The sequence below is a fragment of the Apteryx rowi genome, unplaced genomic scaffold, assembly GCF_003343035.1.
Source record: "Apteryx rowi isolate R43461 unplaced genomic scaffold, aptRow1 scaffold_32, whole genome shotgun sequence".
Classification (NCBI taxonomy): Eukaryota; Metazoa; Chordata; class Aves; order Apterygiformes; family Apterygidae; genus Apteryx; species Apteryx rowi.
In genome coordinates this window covers 3,227,316-3,241,820 of record NW_020449641.1, presented here as the reverse complement: position 1 = coordinate 3,241,820, position 14,505 = coordinate 3,227,316, and the positions used below count along the sequence as shown (strand labels likewise).

The 14,505-nt window shown below is 44.4% G+C and overlaps 1 protein-coding gene across 1 annotated transcript in view; it reads right to left on the bottom strand.

The window, feature by feature from the left end:
* The window catches only part of TP63 (tumor protein p63), a 111,803-nt gene extending 97,865 nt beyond the window's left edge, over window positions 1-13,938 (bottom strand). Inside the window, exon 1 of the mRNA XM_026070863.1 lies at window positions 13,791-13,938. Coding sequence (XP_025926648.1) covers window positions 13,791-13,852 — 62 coding nt within the window. The 5' untranslated portion in view covers window positions 13,853-13,938. The remainder of the gene's footprint in view (window positions 1-13,790) is intronic.
* Window positions 13,939-14,505: the final 567 nt, after the last annotated feature.

The window sequence follows — 14,505 nt, the reverse complement described above, 5'->3', positions numbered from 1 at the left end:
ACCTCCGATTTTCTTTTCCCCTAAAATGATTCCTTCAGCATCTCAWGAATTTTCCCAGACCTCTCTTATCTCCCACTCAAGCTGGGATACCCCCTTCTCCACCCTCCCCTTCTCACCCATCCTTGGAAACTACCTCGTCACCCAGTCGCGGACATCCCCTCCCCTTCTGCTCAGCCCAGACACCCACTCCCTTTCTCAGCAGGGAGACCAAGCTCTAGCCAAGGTGTAAGCACTGCCACAGCATATCTTCCACTGTGCCAGAAGCTCCCCTGCCCTCTGCAATTGATGCTTTCAGGACTGGGGGACAGATTCCTGTGTAACCCCCAACAAACCACCCAGGAGCCCAAGCAACCCACTTGGGAGGCACAGGGTCAGAGTGCTAGCCTGGGCCTCAGGACATCCATCCATCCTCAGCTCAACCTCCAGGCAGCAGGATGACCTTTCCATCTTTGCCCTTCCCTTCCTGGAGGATAGCAATACCACTACCTTTGTAAAGCCYGCAGAGACCCACTCAGTACATTGCCAGGGAAACATTATCCTGAGATTTTCCAAATGTAAATAGTAAAAGAAAAGTGAAACCCTAATCCATTTTTGAAAAGCATTAAAAATAAGTAGGCAATTAAAAAGTTAGCAGTTTCAAYTGTATTATTCTGTAACTCACCTCTCCAATCAATCCCCTCCCCACACCTATTTGCAGAGATGGGTAAGAGCAGTGWCCATCTGGAGATGGAGTAGCCAGAGCTGCCGGGTAGAGGTGAGAGCTTTTGATACAGTAAGTGAGAAAGTCTTCTCAAAAGAGACATGAGTGGAAAATCCAGACCCGGCCTTCAAAATTCTGAGGTATTTTTAAGCCAAATTCGAAATTCAGTCTTCTAAGATAAACTTTACAGGCAAACAGTTCAGAAGCCACAAAGCACATTAAGGTCTATCATAAGAAAAACAAAACAAGCAAACTTTGGTCTAAACATTAAGAGCTTCATTTGCCCAGTTTTAGATACCCAACTTAAAACATCCATTTGGGTCTACCTTTAAAAGTTTAGCCTTGCTGAATGCTTTTTGCAGCCAGCCAGCTCTGAGAGTCTTACAGCCAGCCAAATTCGGTGATGCCTCCTACCCATTCAGCATACAACACACCGAGCACAGACCTTCGCTGAGGATGTGTCCCGCTGGCTGAGCTCTGCTTAAAATGGTGTGGTCACCCATTAGCCTCTGTCTCCCAGCTGCACTCACACTGCAACCAGCTGGTTTGCAGCTACAGTTAAAAACAACAGCGACCATCTTTTGTGCCTCTAGGGCGCCTACTGGGTGCCAAAGTTGCCCAGCGAATTCCTCATCCACCTTTAGTAATGGTTTGCAGCAGGTGCTTCAGCAGCATGTGTACAAGCAGCCAAGGAAAAAGGAGATCCAGGGATCTYTGTCATTGCACCGTGCTGCACAAGGAGACTATGCTGTTTTGTCAAGTCGCTCTTTCGTGGAGGAGGAGGGAAGAGGTAGGTGTTTAATGCTTAAAGCAGACTAAAACATCTATCTCCTTTCTAGTTATCTAGATCTCTGCAGCAACATGAAATTAAAAAAAAAAAACAAAACAAAACTAGATATGAGATTGTGCTAGGTCATCTTCAGGAGGATACGGTCATGACACAATACAACTACTACAGGCCTTCACCAGTGCCATCGCTACTGGTCTGTGGTGATTTTAGGTACCTGATATGGAAATCTGAAAAGTTTGAAGAGGCAATRGTCAGAAATCTGGCTTTGCTGAGACCTTTTGAATCAACTTCCCCCTTTTGAGCTTTGCTCATCAGTAATTTTTCTGTGACAGCATTTACCCAATAACAATATCTACAGCAGTTCACTGAGATCCATTTTTCACAAAGAGCTTGCTTTCGATATTTCCCACAGGAAATGAGGAGGCCTGGGCTTTCCCTCTTCTAGCTRTTGTCTCCTGAAGTTTTGCAGTACTCAGTGCAACCAGCATCTCTCAAGTTTCACCAGTCTACCTGCAACACACCAATACAGAGACCACAACRCAGAAGGAGAAATTATTGTATTTATTCCAGATGATAAAATAATTCAACCAAGTGCATCAGAGCTTCAGAAAGTTAGTGAAGGTGTCTGGAACAGGCTCTAATTAGATACTGTAAGACTCTGAAAGAGGCCAAAGCTAGAAAAAAATAACAAAAAAGTTCCACTTGCAGCCATAGTCTAGCAGCAAATAAAGACACTGGTTACACCCACACTGCTAGTCTGGCCTGTGTTCAAGGTCTGGTTTATGCATTATCCCTTATCTGCATGCAAGCACGTTTTCAGACATGGTGTTGACCTGAGCTCTGGAGCTGTCTGGAGAGGAAATAACTGTGAGCGCATTTGAGTCCAACTTCTCATTTTATGYAGCATGGACAAGTTAGGCATCATCTGGGCTGAGCTTCCTGTAGTCCGCCAAATGTCTCAAGCTCACCCCTTCCTAAGCACTGTGCATCAGCTGAGTGAGTGCCAGCTGCAGTCAGCACACCACCCAGCAAAACAGAGAGAAAACACCTACATCATGAGTCCACCATGAGCACGGCCAGGCCTCCAAATGAGGGACACTTACTGTGCTGGGCAGCTGCCTGGGAGCTCTCTCTGGGCTCCTGACTGGTTTGTTTGTTAACATAAAAATGAGATTATGAGGATTAAAGAGCAACTGTTACAACTTAGGGAGCAAAACTTTTGCAGTATTTCCCTCAAAGAGTAACAGGGTTAAACCACAGAAAAACTTAATTTGCACCTCTTTTAAAAGATGCAGTCAGAATCCAACAACAATCTCATCTTAATGCTCATGCATGCAGAGATGAAGCCAGAGCTCAGCACTTCTCAGGGAATACAGTGATGGATCATTTGAGGAACTCTCATACTGCCAATTTACATGTTGCAGATTGTGGTATACAGATAGTGTCCGCTTAAGTAAATAAGAGGTCATTTTAAGCACATCATCCTCTGTTTAATGGTAGATACACATGGAGATGTGGTGTATGGAAACTGCTTGAAGAACTGTATTAGATATGGTACATTTACATACAGCCCTTCCAAGACAACTCCTCGGAGGCTGTAAAGACTCAGTGCAGCATTCAGCCACTSCTGATCACACGGAGATGTGCACATATGCCTCATTCTGCATATTACTCAGATTCTTATTGGAGAAAGTGGTGACTATTCCCAGTGTGTGATGATGGACTCTGAAAACCAGGTAAACACAGCAAACATCCCCTCAGGTCCCCAGGTGTCCAACCCTCCTCTGTGTCCCTGGGATTTAGGTGCTGACAGTAGCTTTGTAGCTGAGGATCGAAGTGCTCCAAGAACTCAGTTCTAAGAATTGGTCTCTGTAATGGGCTAAACTGAGCCCTCCTGCACCAGGCACCGCTGCTGGTAATGTCCCCATCGGGGTGGCCAGCCAGCAGGAGAGAGAGCAAGGGGCTCCATGTCTGTTCTTCCTGGTAGGGAAATTTCAATCCTCATGTCAATCTCCTCCAAACCTTTCACCAGCACTAAAGCCTTCCAAAACCCTCCAGAGGAAAATACAATCAGATACGCAGCGTTCATCTCCCTCCCATTTCTGCTACAATTGAAACCACTGAATTTAGTGTGTTCTTTTGACCTAAATCAATGCGAATACCCAGGCTCTGAGACATGGCAGAAAGGCGCACAGCATTTTCGTTTCTGCTTGTGCTTGCAGCACTATTTGTTCATGCTGGGGTCCCTGCAGAAGGCTTTAAGCTCTGTAAAAAGCCTGGCATAGGTTACCTGCAAGTGGCTTTTCCCTGTTTGCACTGTGTCACTACGAGCAGTGTTAAGAGAATRTGTTCTCCAGGACACTAACACATTCCACCCAGCACAGAATTTCTTTTAAACCTGCTGAGATTTGAGCATTTTTGATGTGTGAGGRAATCGGATTCCATCCCCTCCAAGGCCTTCCAAACAACATGCAGGATCTGCTTGTTCGAGTGCTTGGAGTGCTGCAGATATTCCCCTGGAGAGGCACGGGGACCCACAGCACACCAAGTGGTGGGTGCCGAACTGCTGCTGTCCCAGGTCATCCAGGACAGACGTTCTCCAAATTCAGCCATCATGAGGAGGCAGCAGGGAGAGAGGCTGGTGAGGGGACATCCCGCATGGGTCTCAACACTGCCACCCGACCAAGGAGGAAGCAAAGCAGGAGAAGTCCATGCAGCCCTGGGATATCATACCTGGCAGGATGTTTAGTCACATAAATATAATTAGAGAAGAGAGGACCAGATTCCCCAGACAGTGAATATGAAATCCATGGTCTTTTTAGGACAGAAAGGTCTCAGATTGCCTCCTGACATTTTGAGTTGAGCCAGGTAAGAYTCTTGGCTCCCCTAGGCTCCTACTCTTCAAAAAGCAGCTTTATTGTTTAGTTACACAAATTCCTTTCTCTGTGAACAGATCAGGATGCTTTATTAAAGTCCCTCTGTCATACTTTCTCAGAACAGTTGAATTTTACAAAAATTTCAAATAAATCGTCATAATAATGCAGAAAACCCCCCAAACTCATTAGAAGCAGGAAACTATAAAGAGCAACATCCTGTGTGTCAGTAAATAATTCTCAAAATGCAAAACTGAAACGCCAGCAAAGCAGATGTTAGGTGTAAAGTCCTGTGATTTGAATTTGTGAATTTGGTTGAAGTTACCACTTGTTTCCCCCACAGCCAACCTGCTGAAATCCAATGTGCTTTGAAGGCCAAAAAATAACTTCCATTCTCAGCTCCTGTTATCAACGATACTTCTATGGGAAAATAAAGTCTTTACTAAATATGGTGATGCCTACATCCTTCAGCATGTAGCACCTACATGGCAGGCCAGCTATTGCTAAGCCCAAGGACAGAGAATCCTTCTCTCAGAGGAAGATTTTTGTAAGTATTCTTATTTTTTGTCACAAAATAGCTGAAAGACAATAGAGGAAGGACAAAGAATTAAGAGCAGATTATAGTCTTGGAAGACAATAACAAGTGAATTGTTTATCAGAAACAGTGCTAGTGTGTAAGGGAATGCTACTTGGAGTGCTCATAATAACTTCGCTTTTGCAACTATGCCTGGTGTTAAGAAATTACAGGATTGGCTCCTTATAGTTTTATCAATACATTGCCACCTAATGTGGTTTATGATTTTGTTTGTGATGTGACTATCTGAAAGCACTAGCTTCTGGAGTGTTGCGAACAGATCAGTGTCTCAAATTCCATGAGAAACAAGAATGATGTTTCTAGCCTATATATTTTTAAGAGGATAACTTGCAAATCTGAACAACAAAAGTTAGAAGAAAATGTAAAGGAATTTTGTTATTTAACATCATGATTTTTAATTCTGTGGTATTTGGGTACCTAATGCCCACATTAATGCTCAGAGCCAGCAAAGCTGAGATTTCACAGCTATCACAGTCACTTTATAGTCTACAGTGACAGCAGGTGCAGCAGCCCCGCAGCTCTGAATATACAACTGAGCAGCCGCCTCCTGAAAAGTCCAGTGCAGCAGCACATTACGCACTTCTTTCCATGCAATTTTTTTAGCGTGCAGCAACTCAGTGGTAGGCGAGCATTGCTAAACAAGACAGGCATTGAAGCCTCCTCCCAGGACAAGGTTTTGCAAGTTGACTTACTTTTATGTTGCAAGAGCCTATTGAACCCCAATCACTTACTGCAGGGTTTCCCCCTTCTCACTCATAGAAGTAGCTGTTCTCTTTATAGCTCCATGCACTAACCGAATTCCCCCTGCTAGTGTGCGTCACTGTTTAACACATCAGACCACCTGTGCCATTCAAACACCTAATAGAAGATTACTCAGTAGCAAAATCCTACAGGGAGATAGTGTGCTACATGATAAGAAGTCATTACAAACAGGCACCAAGAATGCACAAGTAAGCCCTAGGAACAGATATAGATGTTTTCATGAAGCTATACAAACAGATTGAAGGGTATTACCTATTATCAACAGATCTGGTCAGACAGTCCTCAGAAAGATATTATAATGAACATATTACTTCTGATTATTTCAATTTTGATCATGTGCTACAGCACCTCAAAAATAATCCCAAACCATTTCAATTATTATAACACTTTTTTTTTTTGTTGTTATTTTCATGAGAATATTTCAAGGGCTTTCTCTCTCACACACACACTATCTGGCAGAAACACTGATTGAAGGGAGAAACTTTGTCCCAATAAGTAAAGATAACAAAAATGCTAAAGAAGTTCCTCTCAGCAGAGCACTAAACCGGGAGTGAACGTGGCTGCTGGATCTATGACTCCTGCAGCTGTTGAACGTAGTGGGCAGCACATCTTTCCATAAACATTACTCATCAATACTGGTAAAACATCAGAGAAAGACAGAAAAAGGGCCCCTCTCTAAGCTGACTGCCCCCCTCCATGAGCCTGTCAACACACATGCCACTGAGGGTGGCTTTGCTCCACTCCAGAGCCACTTGTCACCTCAACACCCAGTTTCCCTGGGAAGTCAGATTCATCTCATCCCACTGATTTCAGTGGGATCCAAGGTGCCAGTCCTCTTGACTTTGTTCCTCCCTGTGCCATGGCCCAGGTTTCAAAGAATAATTCCTGGATTTAGTATGTTGTGCTGTGTTCCTCGAGTCTTCTCTCCTGTCCCATTTTGTCTTAAATGGCAAAAGTGACCCCAAAAATTTTGGCATAGGGCTTTCCCAAGGAGTTTAATAAGTAGCTGTGGACAAATCTCTTATCCATGAGTTCCAAGAAAATAACAATATGTTTCCTAAGCAGACATTGTTACCAATTTTAAACACAAAAGACTGATTTGCAAAGACATAGGACAGTCAGATACTTGATAGTTTTAAAACTGCCTAAGTGATTTGGACACTCAGGTGAAGCTACATACCTAACTGTTTTCATGCACCTTAGCACAAGTGCGAACCAGGTCCATAATACCTGTGTAATTTGAAAGAGATTGAGGGGCTCTTGCTGCTCTGTCCCAATGCATATGCACAGGAGAGGGAAAAGAAAAGCTTTTAAATTAAATAGAAGTCATAATTTTTATGGAGCTGTAACCACTGGCTCCCACCCAGACTCCAAAGTGCCCAGGATGGCTTTCACAGAAGTGCAAAACTAGCCTGGGTTTTCTTTTTTATAGTTGTATCACAAAAGGTTTTGAAAACAAGGGGCAGGCACACAGAGGTGTTCATCACATAGAACTCAGCAGCTTCCCTACAGGGCTCAGGTTGTTGGGAAGGCATCAAATGAAGAACCAAATTTCCCCGGTTTCTTCCTCAACCCGAAAACAACACCCCCTCCTTACCCCTGTCCCTTGTGACACCTATGGACAATTTTTTATAAGCACTCAGCACCCACTGGGCCACTTGTTGAACTCAAAAGGATTTTATTTTTCCCTAAATCAAAGCTGAGCCCTTCTGATCTTTATCAGGCCATAAATCCTTGTGCCTGTTGAGAGAAGCCATAGCGAGTTAGCTTGCAGCAGGGACGTACCACGCAAATCAGCAGGGGATTATGTTTATAGCATGTATCATGAACACCCTCAACATATCTAAACAGATGAGCTATTGAGAACTTGATTCTTTAATCTCTTCGGCTTTTCTAGAAGTTGAAGCTGAGAGAGATCCTGTGAATAAGGTATTCTCGCCTCAAAGTAAAAAGGACCACATGAGAGACTTCACGTACTATCCTTCCAGTCCTTTGAGAGCTAGGAAAAACAGAAAACGGTCAATTCAGTTCCACTTTAATCCTTCAAGCAGCACTAAAAGGACCTCCAAGCAGACAAGTATCTTCTTATGGCACTCAGAGGAGTCTGTGCAGTCTTGCAGAGAAGAAGAGAAATGCACTGTCTTCTGCAATGACTGTGAAAGGGCAGCAGCATCCTTGGCAAAACCACATCTCTGACACAGAATGAAGAGGTCCAGCAGGGGCAAAACGGAAGAGGACAGTAAGGGGACAGGCAGATTGCGGGGAATCTGCCGTAAAAAAAGATGAGTTAAAAGAACTAAAGATGATTTATTGAATTACTAAGAAGAGACTGAGCAATGTTTTGCAAAGATCTTATCTTCTATTCCTATCTTCTCATGAGATTGAGCTACAAGAATAGGAGAGAGACCAAAGAACAGACTTCAAAAATAAAATAAGTACACGGTCAGGCAGAAGCAGACACTGTGACTCAGTCTGCAGCATTCGTGCTGTCCCTCTGGGCTCCCTCCTTGCCCCAAGGAGAACATTTCCCCAGCAAGGTGTGGAGTGGGCATCTTCGAGCACAGCCAGCACGCCGGTCACCCACGGAGCTGTGCTGGGCTGGGGAGGCCATGGCAAGGCTCTGAGGAGGAGGAGGAGGAGGACTTGCTTTGAAAAGCTCTTCCCCCCACAGAGCCCCACTGTGACAGCTACAACAGTTCTCCACTGGGCTTGAGGCACCGAATGCTGAACCTTCATGCAAATCTGGCTCCAGTTGGGTTTCTCCCAATGGTGAGAGCACGACAACAAGAGCAACCGCTGTTTCCACAGACACAGGAAAGCACACTGAGGCCAAGAAAAAAAGCATCCCCTTTTCTCCCCTCAATTTTTCCTTTTTTTGGAGTGAAGCCAGCCCTGCTTCCCCAGAAGTTACCAGCAGCTCTGAGCACACCATGAGCAGCTCAGAACAATTTCTGTCCCTTCTCTGAGTCTTTGGAAAGTACCTGCTGTATCACTGGCTGTTCCTGCAAATAGCTCTATACACCAAGTCATCTGTCTATCCCCTTGGGTTCAGGTCTTTCTGCTAACATGGCAAGTCTGGGCTCCCGTCATGAAGATGAAGGCAGATTAGACATGTCAACTCTGTCATGGCAGGAGTTAGGTTATTATTCAGCCCAGGAAATATGAGGAAAGAGAAAAGAGAGCAGTTGCTTGAAAGCAAGTATTCTGTAGAGCCCAGCAYACAGGGTGTAACACTAGCTTTTCTGTAAGATATTACACTGAATTCCTGCTTAAATAATGCTCTGTCCTGATACCACCTAGCTAATATCAAAGTGAAAGGAGAACTGCTTACGCTAGAATTCCTGCTGGACAACGATTGACTCACGAGCACGAAGGGATGCAGTGCACTGCTTGCCACTGCCCAGCCAGCACGTTTCTCCTGCAAGCGCCGCCTTCCAGCACAGAGCAAGGAAACCTGCAGTTTTATTACTTCCTAATAGTAATAACGAGCACTTTGTACAGAGGGTTTTTCACCTTTGTGCTGCATTGCGAGCATTAACGTTGGCAACATTCCTATCTGATAATTGCAGTCCGTTTGCCAGCCCCATTTTATAGGTACAGGAACCCAAGAAGAAAGATGAAGTGACACATGCAGTACTTCCGAGGAAAGACCCCCTCCAAAGYCAGGAGTTCTGGGCGGCTTGAAGTAGGCTCTGATCACTGAAATCCACCCAGATGCATCATCCACTAGATGATGTTACAAACCCCTATTTCCCTCCCCTTCCTTCATTCCCCCCAACTCATTTCTTACAGAAAGGTTCCCTCATCCTCTTTTACAAATGGATTTTGAACATAACTGTTTGTTTTTTGTTTTTTGTTTTTTTTTTGGGGGGGGGGAGGGGGCTGCCCAAACCCACAAAAACATCAGAGGGACCCAGTTTCTGGCACAGATCCCACAGGGACCAGAGGATTTAAGGGTTGTTCCTCAAGCCTATGTTATTAGTGAGATTTGCAAGGCTGGGCCATATCACGCTGAGAATATAAATCCAGAAATGAAAGAGGAAAAAGCAGTTTGTGCGAGAGCTCTTTCATTCAAAAGGGAGGAGCAAGCCGCAGAGAATGCCTTCAAAACACCAGTGATCAGAAATTTTGAGGCCATCAATTAGGCCGGGTACAGGGAAAGCAGCAAGCAGACAAGGCAGGCAGGACCTTAATCCGTTGCACTAACAGGTGCTTTTTTCACGGCTCCAAAAGCACAGAGCTCCTAGGTAAAACACAGCCTAATGACCATTATTTCCAAAAGCACAAGTAACTTATCTGTAAACATCACTCCCCCAAGCAGACATTAGCTGAAAAAAGGGGCTTTGGAGAGAGAGACTAATTACATAGCTTTCAGGAGTTGGACTTTGATCATAATTACAGTGCCTTCTTCATTTTACATTAGTGGCTTTCAACTGCAGCTAGGAAGGTGGAAATCCCGCCCGTTTCGGATAGCTAGGTCATTTTATGACTCAGAGCTCGCTTAGGTTTTCTGCAGCACAGGATGAACTCCAGCTCACACGGTACCATCCAAACAAGTAGTTCACTGGGGTCAGTGACTTGGCACTTCAATGAAGGCCCTTTTGTCCTTACAGCTGACCCTTCCCAGGCCCAGGAGTCAAGTGCAGAGCCTGCTTTATCGCTGTTTTGGGGGATTTCACATGAATCCCTTCAAAAGAGAAGCAGAAGTAGAAAAACTCTAAGGCTTTTGTTTAACTCCATTGTTGTTGAGGTAAGGCATCTCTTAGGTCTTTCTATCCAGAAGGAAAAAAATGAGCCAACTCAGCGATGTGCCTTTCCAAGCTCACTTCAGATATTAATGTGCTATTTGTCTGTCCCTCGCTTCTGCGCAGGGATGCCTGTCCCATTCAGGGCCCAGCAGCCCTTTTCCCGCCTGGGTTGCCATCTCCAGTTGCTGAACTTCAGCGCCCACAGCAAGATGTGGGGCTAACAAGGAAGGAGATTACTATCCTGTATCCTAGCAGAGCTGTCTGTCTTTCTGTGTGATGCAGGGGTGCTTCTGTTTTGATGGTCACACTAACTACAATGTAAATAGCCTAAATGAGAGGGATGGGGCAAAAGTTGTTAAGACAGATGCAAGAGTGGCCTAAGCCATAAAGCACAGCACTGAGAATGAAGGACCTGGCTTTTTTTTTTTTTTTCCTTGCCTGTGGCACTGAATTACTGTGTTTGGACATACCATAATGGTAGCACATAGATAATTTCTCTACTGTGAAATGACAGGCAGCAAGTATACAAGCATTATAATGGCACTTTGGTTAACACTACTAAGCATTGTCTGTGTTCACCTCTTGTGAGGGGAAATGTTTTAGATAATCTCTTCACCTTGGGAGTGTGCGGTAGGCCGGATGCGGGAGAGACTAATAGATAAAGCAATGAAGAAAGCAGGGGGCAAATCTGTCTAAGCCACAACCTTCAGTGCTAAATGGTAAAGGAAAGTTTCAGACCTGGGGATCAGGGCCCCAACCTGCTGCTGTCCCCTCCATATCATACAGTGGCTCCTAGGAATCATCTTGAGTTAAATAACTCACAGTGACCTCCATCTCCAACTCGGTAAGGAAGCCCATATGGCTGCAAGGATCAGATGGGAACAAGGCATTGACCTAAAGGGATATCTGCATGAATCCCCCCTTGTCTCCCTCCTTTTAACAGAGCTTTTGACCCTTTTCACTCTTGGTGTTTAAGATAAAGTCAGCATGCTTCAGCTCAATGTCATCAGTTTGCTGTTTAGATTTTTACTATCTAAAATAATATAAAGAAGATTATATTAATAGAGCCAAAGTTGAAAAGAAGCACACTATTAGCTAAATGTTTATCAGCACACTGATATTAGCTAAATGTAGTTTTGACTACATCAAAGCAAAATGTTTCAATCATCTGTGTAAAATAAATGCAATTATGAAACTGTTCAATTTTGTTAAATCAGTCAGAAAATCACCCAGCACATCATGAAAAATACTCAGCTGATGGATTTTAAAGCTTAAGAGTCTCTATGTCTTCAAACTGAGAAAATTATCTCTGGGACCAACTTTCAGCTGATTTCGACCATGCAAAGCATAGCCACTAATAACTGGACAAGTGCCACTCTCAGTTCATGTAAACAGACATGCAAAACAGCTGAGCTGCATTATTACTCTAAGCCAAATCTCAATCCATTTTTACGACAGAGATGTCACAAACTATCTGTTCCAAGCTGTCCTGAAGCTTCCCGCACTACAACAGTCATTAACAAAAAAATCATCATGCTCTTAAAGCATAGAACAAGGACCAGCATATCTGGTGGAAGGCATGATTTGCTGGAGGATACAGATTTCAAGGCAAGAAACAGCCATTGCAATAGTCAGTTCTACAGAATACAGTCAAGGGAATCTCATTCTACGCTTCCTGCGTCAGGCAGGTTTTCTGCCTGAGCAGCAGCATGTTTTTTACAAAGAGTGCCCATCCTGAGTCCAAGAACAGGACTGGCAGGAGCTCACTGGGCCTGGGAAGTTGTCCTATCCTTCCCAGTCCATCTTTGGGCTTTCCATTTGGTTTTGTTCTTTTCTGTTTGGAATTTGTCTAGCTTTGGCTTCCAGCCATTGGATCTTCTTCGGCTGTTAAAAGAGCCCGCTGCTGCCAGGCAAAATCCGCCTTCCCAGGTGGGCCCCGCTATTGTATTTCTGCTCTCCTGGGGGCACGCACATCCCCCACCGAAGTTAGCTGAGCCGTGGGGATTTAGCAGGGACAAGCGCTTGGCTCGGCGCGTCTGCGCAGCCATGCAGACCGCGCGGTGGCAGGTCTCGCAGGGGAAACCAATACCCCCTGCTCCGTCCCGCATTCCTCAGCCGAGGCAGCGCTTGCAGCCAAGGACCGCGTGCTATTTCCCAGCTCTCCTTCTCTTCTTCCCCTCCGCCCCCTGCTTGCCCCAAACTCGGCCCCTCCTCGCTGCCAGATTTCCACGCTACTTGCAAGGATTGTCATGCTGCCGGGGTGGCACTGAGCACATGGCAGTGTGAGCAGACTAAGGAGGAAGGGAAAAGAAGAAGAAGCATTGTGACAAATTAATATTAATGAAAAAGAGACCACAAAGCTGTCTGTAATCCTCTAGGCTGGGTGACAGTAACCACGCTCTGTCTTCAGCAGACATCTATGCAACATAAGCAGTCTTCACTGAGCACCAGYGCCGCGGGATGAGTTAAGAGTTAACCCTTCTGAGGATCAGCTGCCTTCGTGAGAAACTATGACTTGCCAGGGCTTTTTTGAAATGTCCCTAGAAACTAGCCTTAAAGTAGCTCGACAAGTGACTGTGCTAAAAGGATTTCACCTCTCCAAACTTTACGACTGGAAAAATACCACCTACATGTCATTTACATGCTTAAATATAGTATCTCCTATTGGGAGAAACAAACAAACTGACAATGTGATACAGTGATACCTCATGCGGACAGGCTCTTTTATCTGCTGGAAAGTTATAAAACTCAGCTTAACAACAAAGCTAAAATAAGAGTGGTTGTTAAGCTCCGATGTTGACTGTTAAACAGAATTAAAAAATACTCTCCATGTTCTATCTTAGAAGGAAGGCAAAGAGTTTCTCTTCTCTGGATCTTTTAAATTATTTGTTTATCCTTTAAGTTCCCAAATCTCAAAGCTTTATAATTAAGTTCCTATTCTTTTCAGTAGCTTTTTCATTTAAAGGAACAAATAAACACACTATATAAAGCTAAAGCCATTCTTACACTTCCCAAAGCACAGAGTAACAACCTACTCCAAAACACAGGGAAACGATACTATCAGCTTTCATGTTATTTATCATATATTTTTCTCTAATGCCAAAGAGGAAAAGGGTGATATCTTAAACGGATGCCTATAATTAAACAGTAACCTGTTAGAAAGCCAAAAATAATAATAAGCTCCACTGAGCATGAAGAGAGTGGCACATTTTTTCCGCGTGCAGCCCAGCTGCCGCTGGACGATAGCAGAAAAGTTAACAATTACACAAGACACTCAGATCAAATCTGCGATAGGAGAGTTACGTCACGCTCAAAGACTCACCGCTGGATGCAGGGATCAGGGTAATACTGCAAGGTGGTGAAAGGTGCTGCTTCAAAATTCATTTCCTTCGAGCCCCTCTTTGGGCACAAACAAAACTAAATAAATAAATATATATAAAGCCAGCAGGCTAAAAGCAATAAGGTCAAGTGGTACACGAGATACAACTTTAGAGATTTATTTTACACTTGCAAATGGGTGGGATCTCCCAGGGACTTGGCCAATGGGATTCATCAAGTGACCTGAGCATCACCACCAGTCACTCCTCGCCAGCTGGGCATCTTCTGCACGGATATTTTCCCCTCCTCTCAACATCCTTAATAAACTTTGGTGTACATCAGCCACACTTGTTGTTGGGAGCTCATCTGGGGCATCTCTGAACTTCTGATCTCGCTGGTCATTGGTTGCCTTTCCGCCTGACTTCACAGTTTAATTTTGGCAGCTCCTGTGATTTTGCAAACTGCTGTAGCCGCTGGTCATCACTGTCTCCAGATGGCTGGAGTTTCCTCTGCTGGGTGCAGCGCCCGTGCTGAATTTCATCTCACTTTGAAAGCCTTCCTGGTCAATTCTGTGGCTAATACCTGCATAACGTTGCCTGGGGAAATTTTATTTTTCAGTCTCTCTCTCTTGCCACAGTTCACAAACTGTCTGTTGTGGTCACAGTTTCAAAAGCTGAATGACAAAATATGGGGAAATTCCTCAATTAAATTTAACTCTG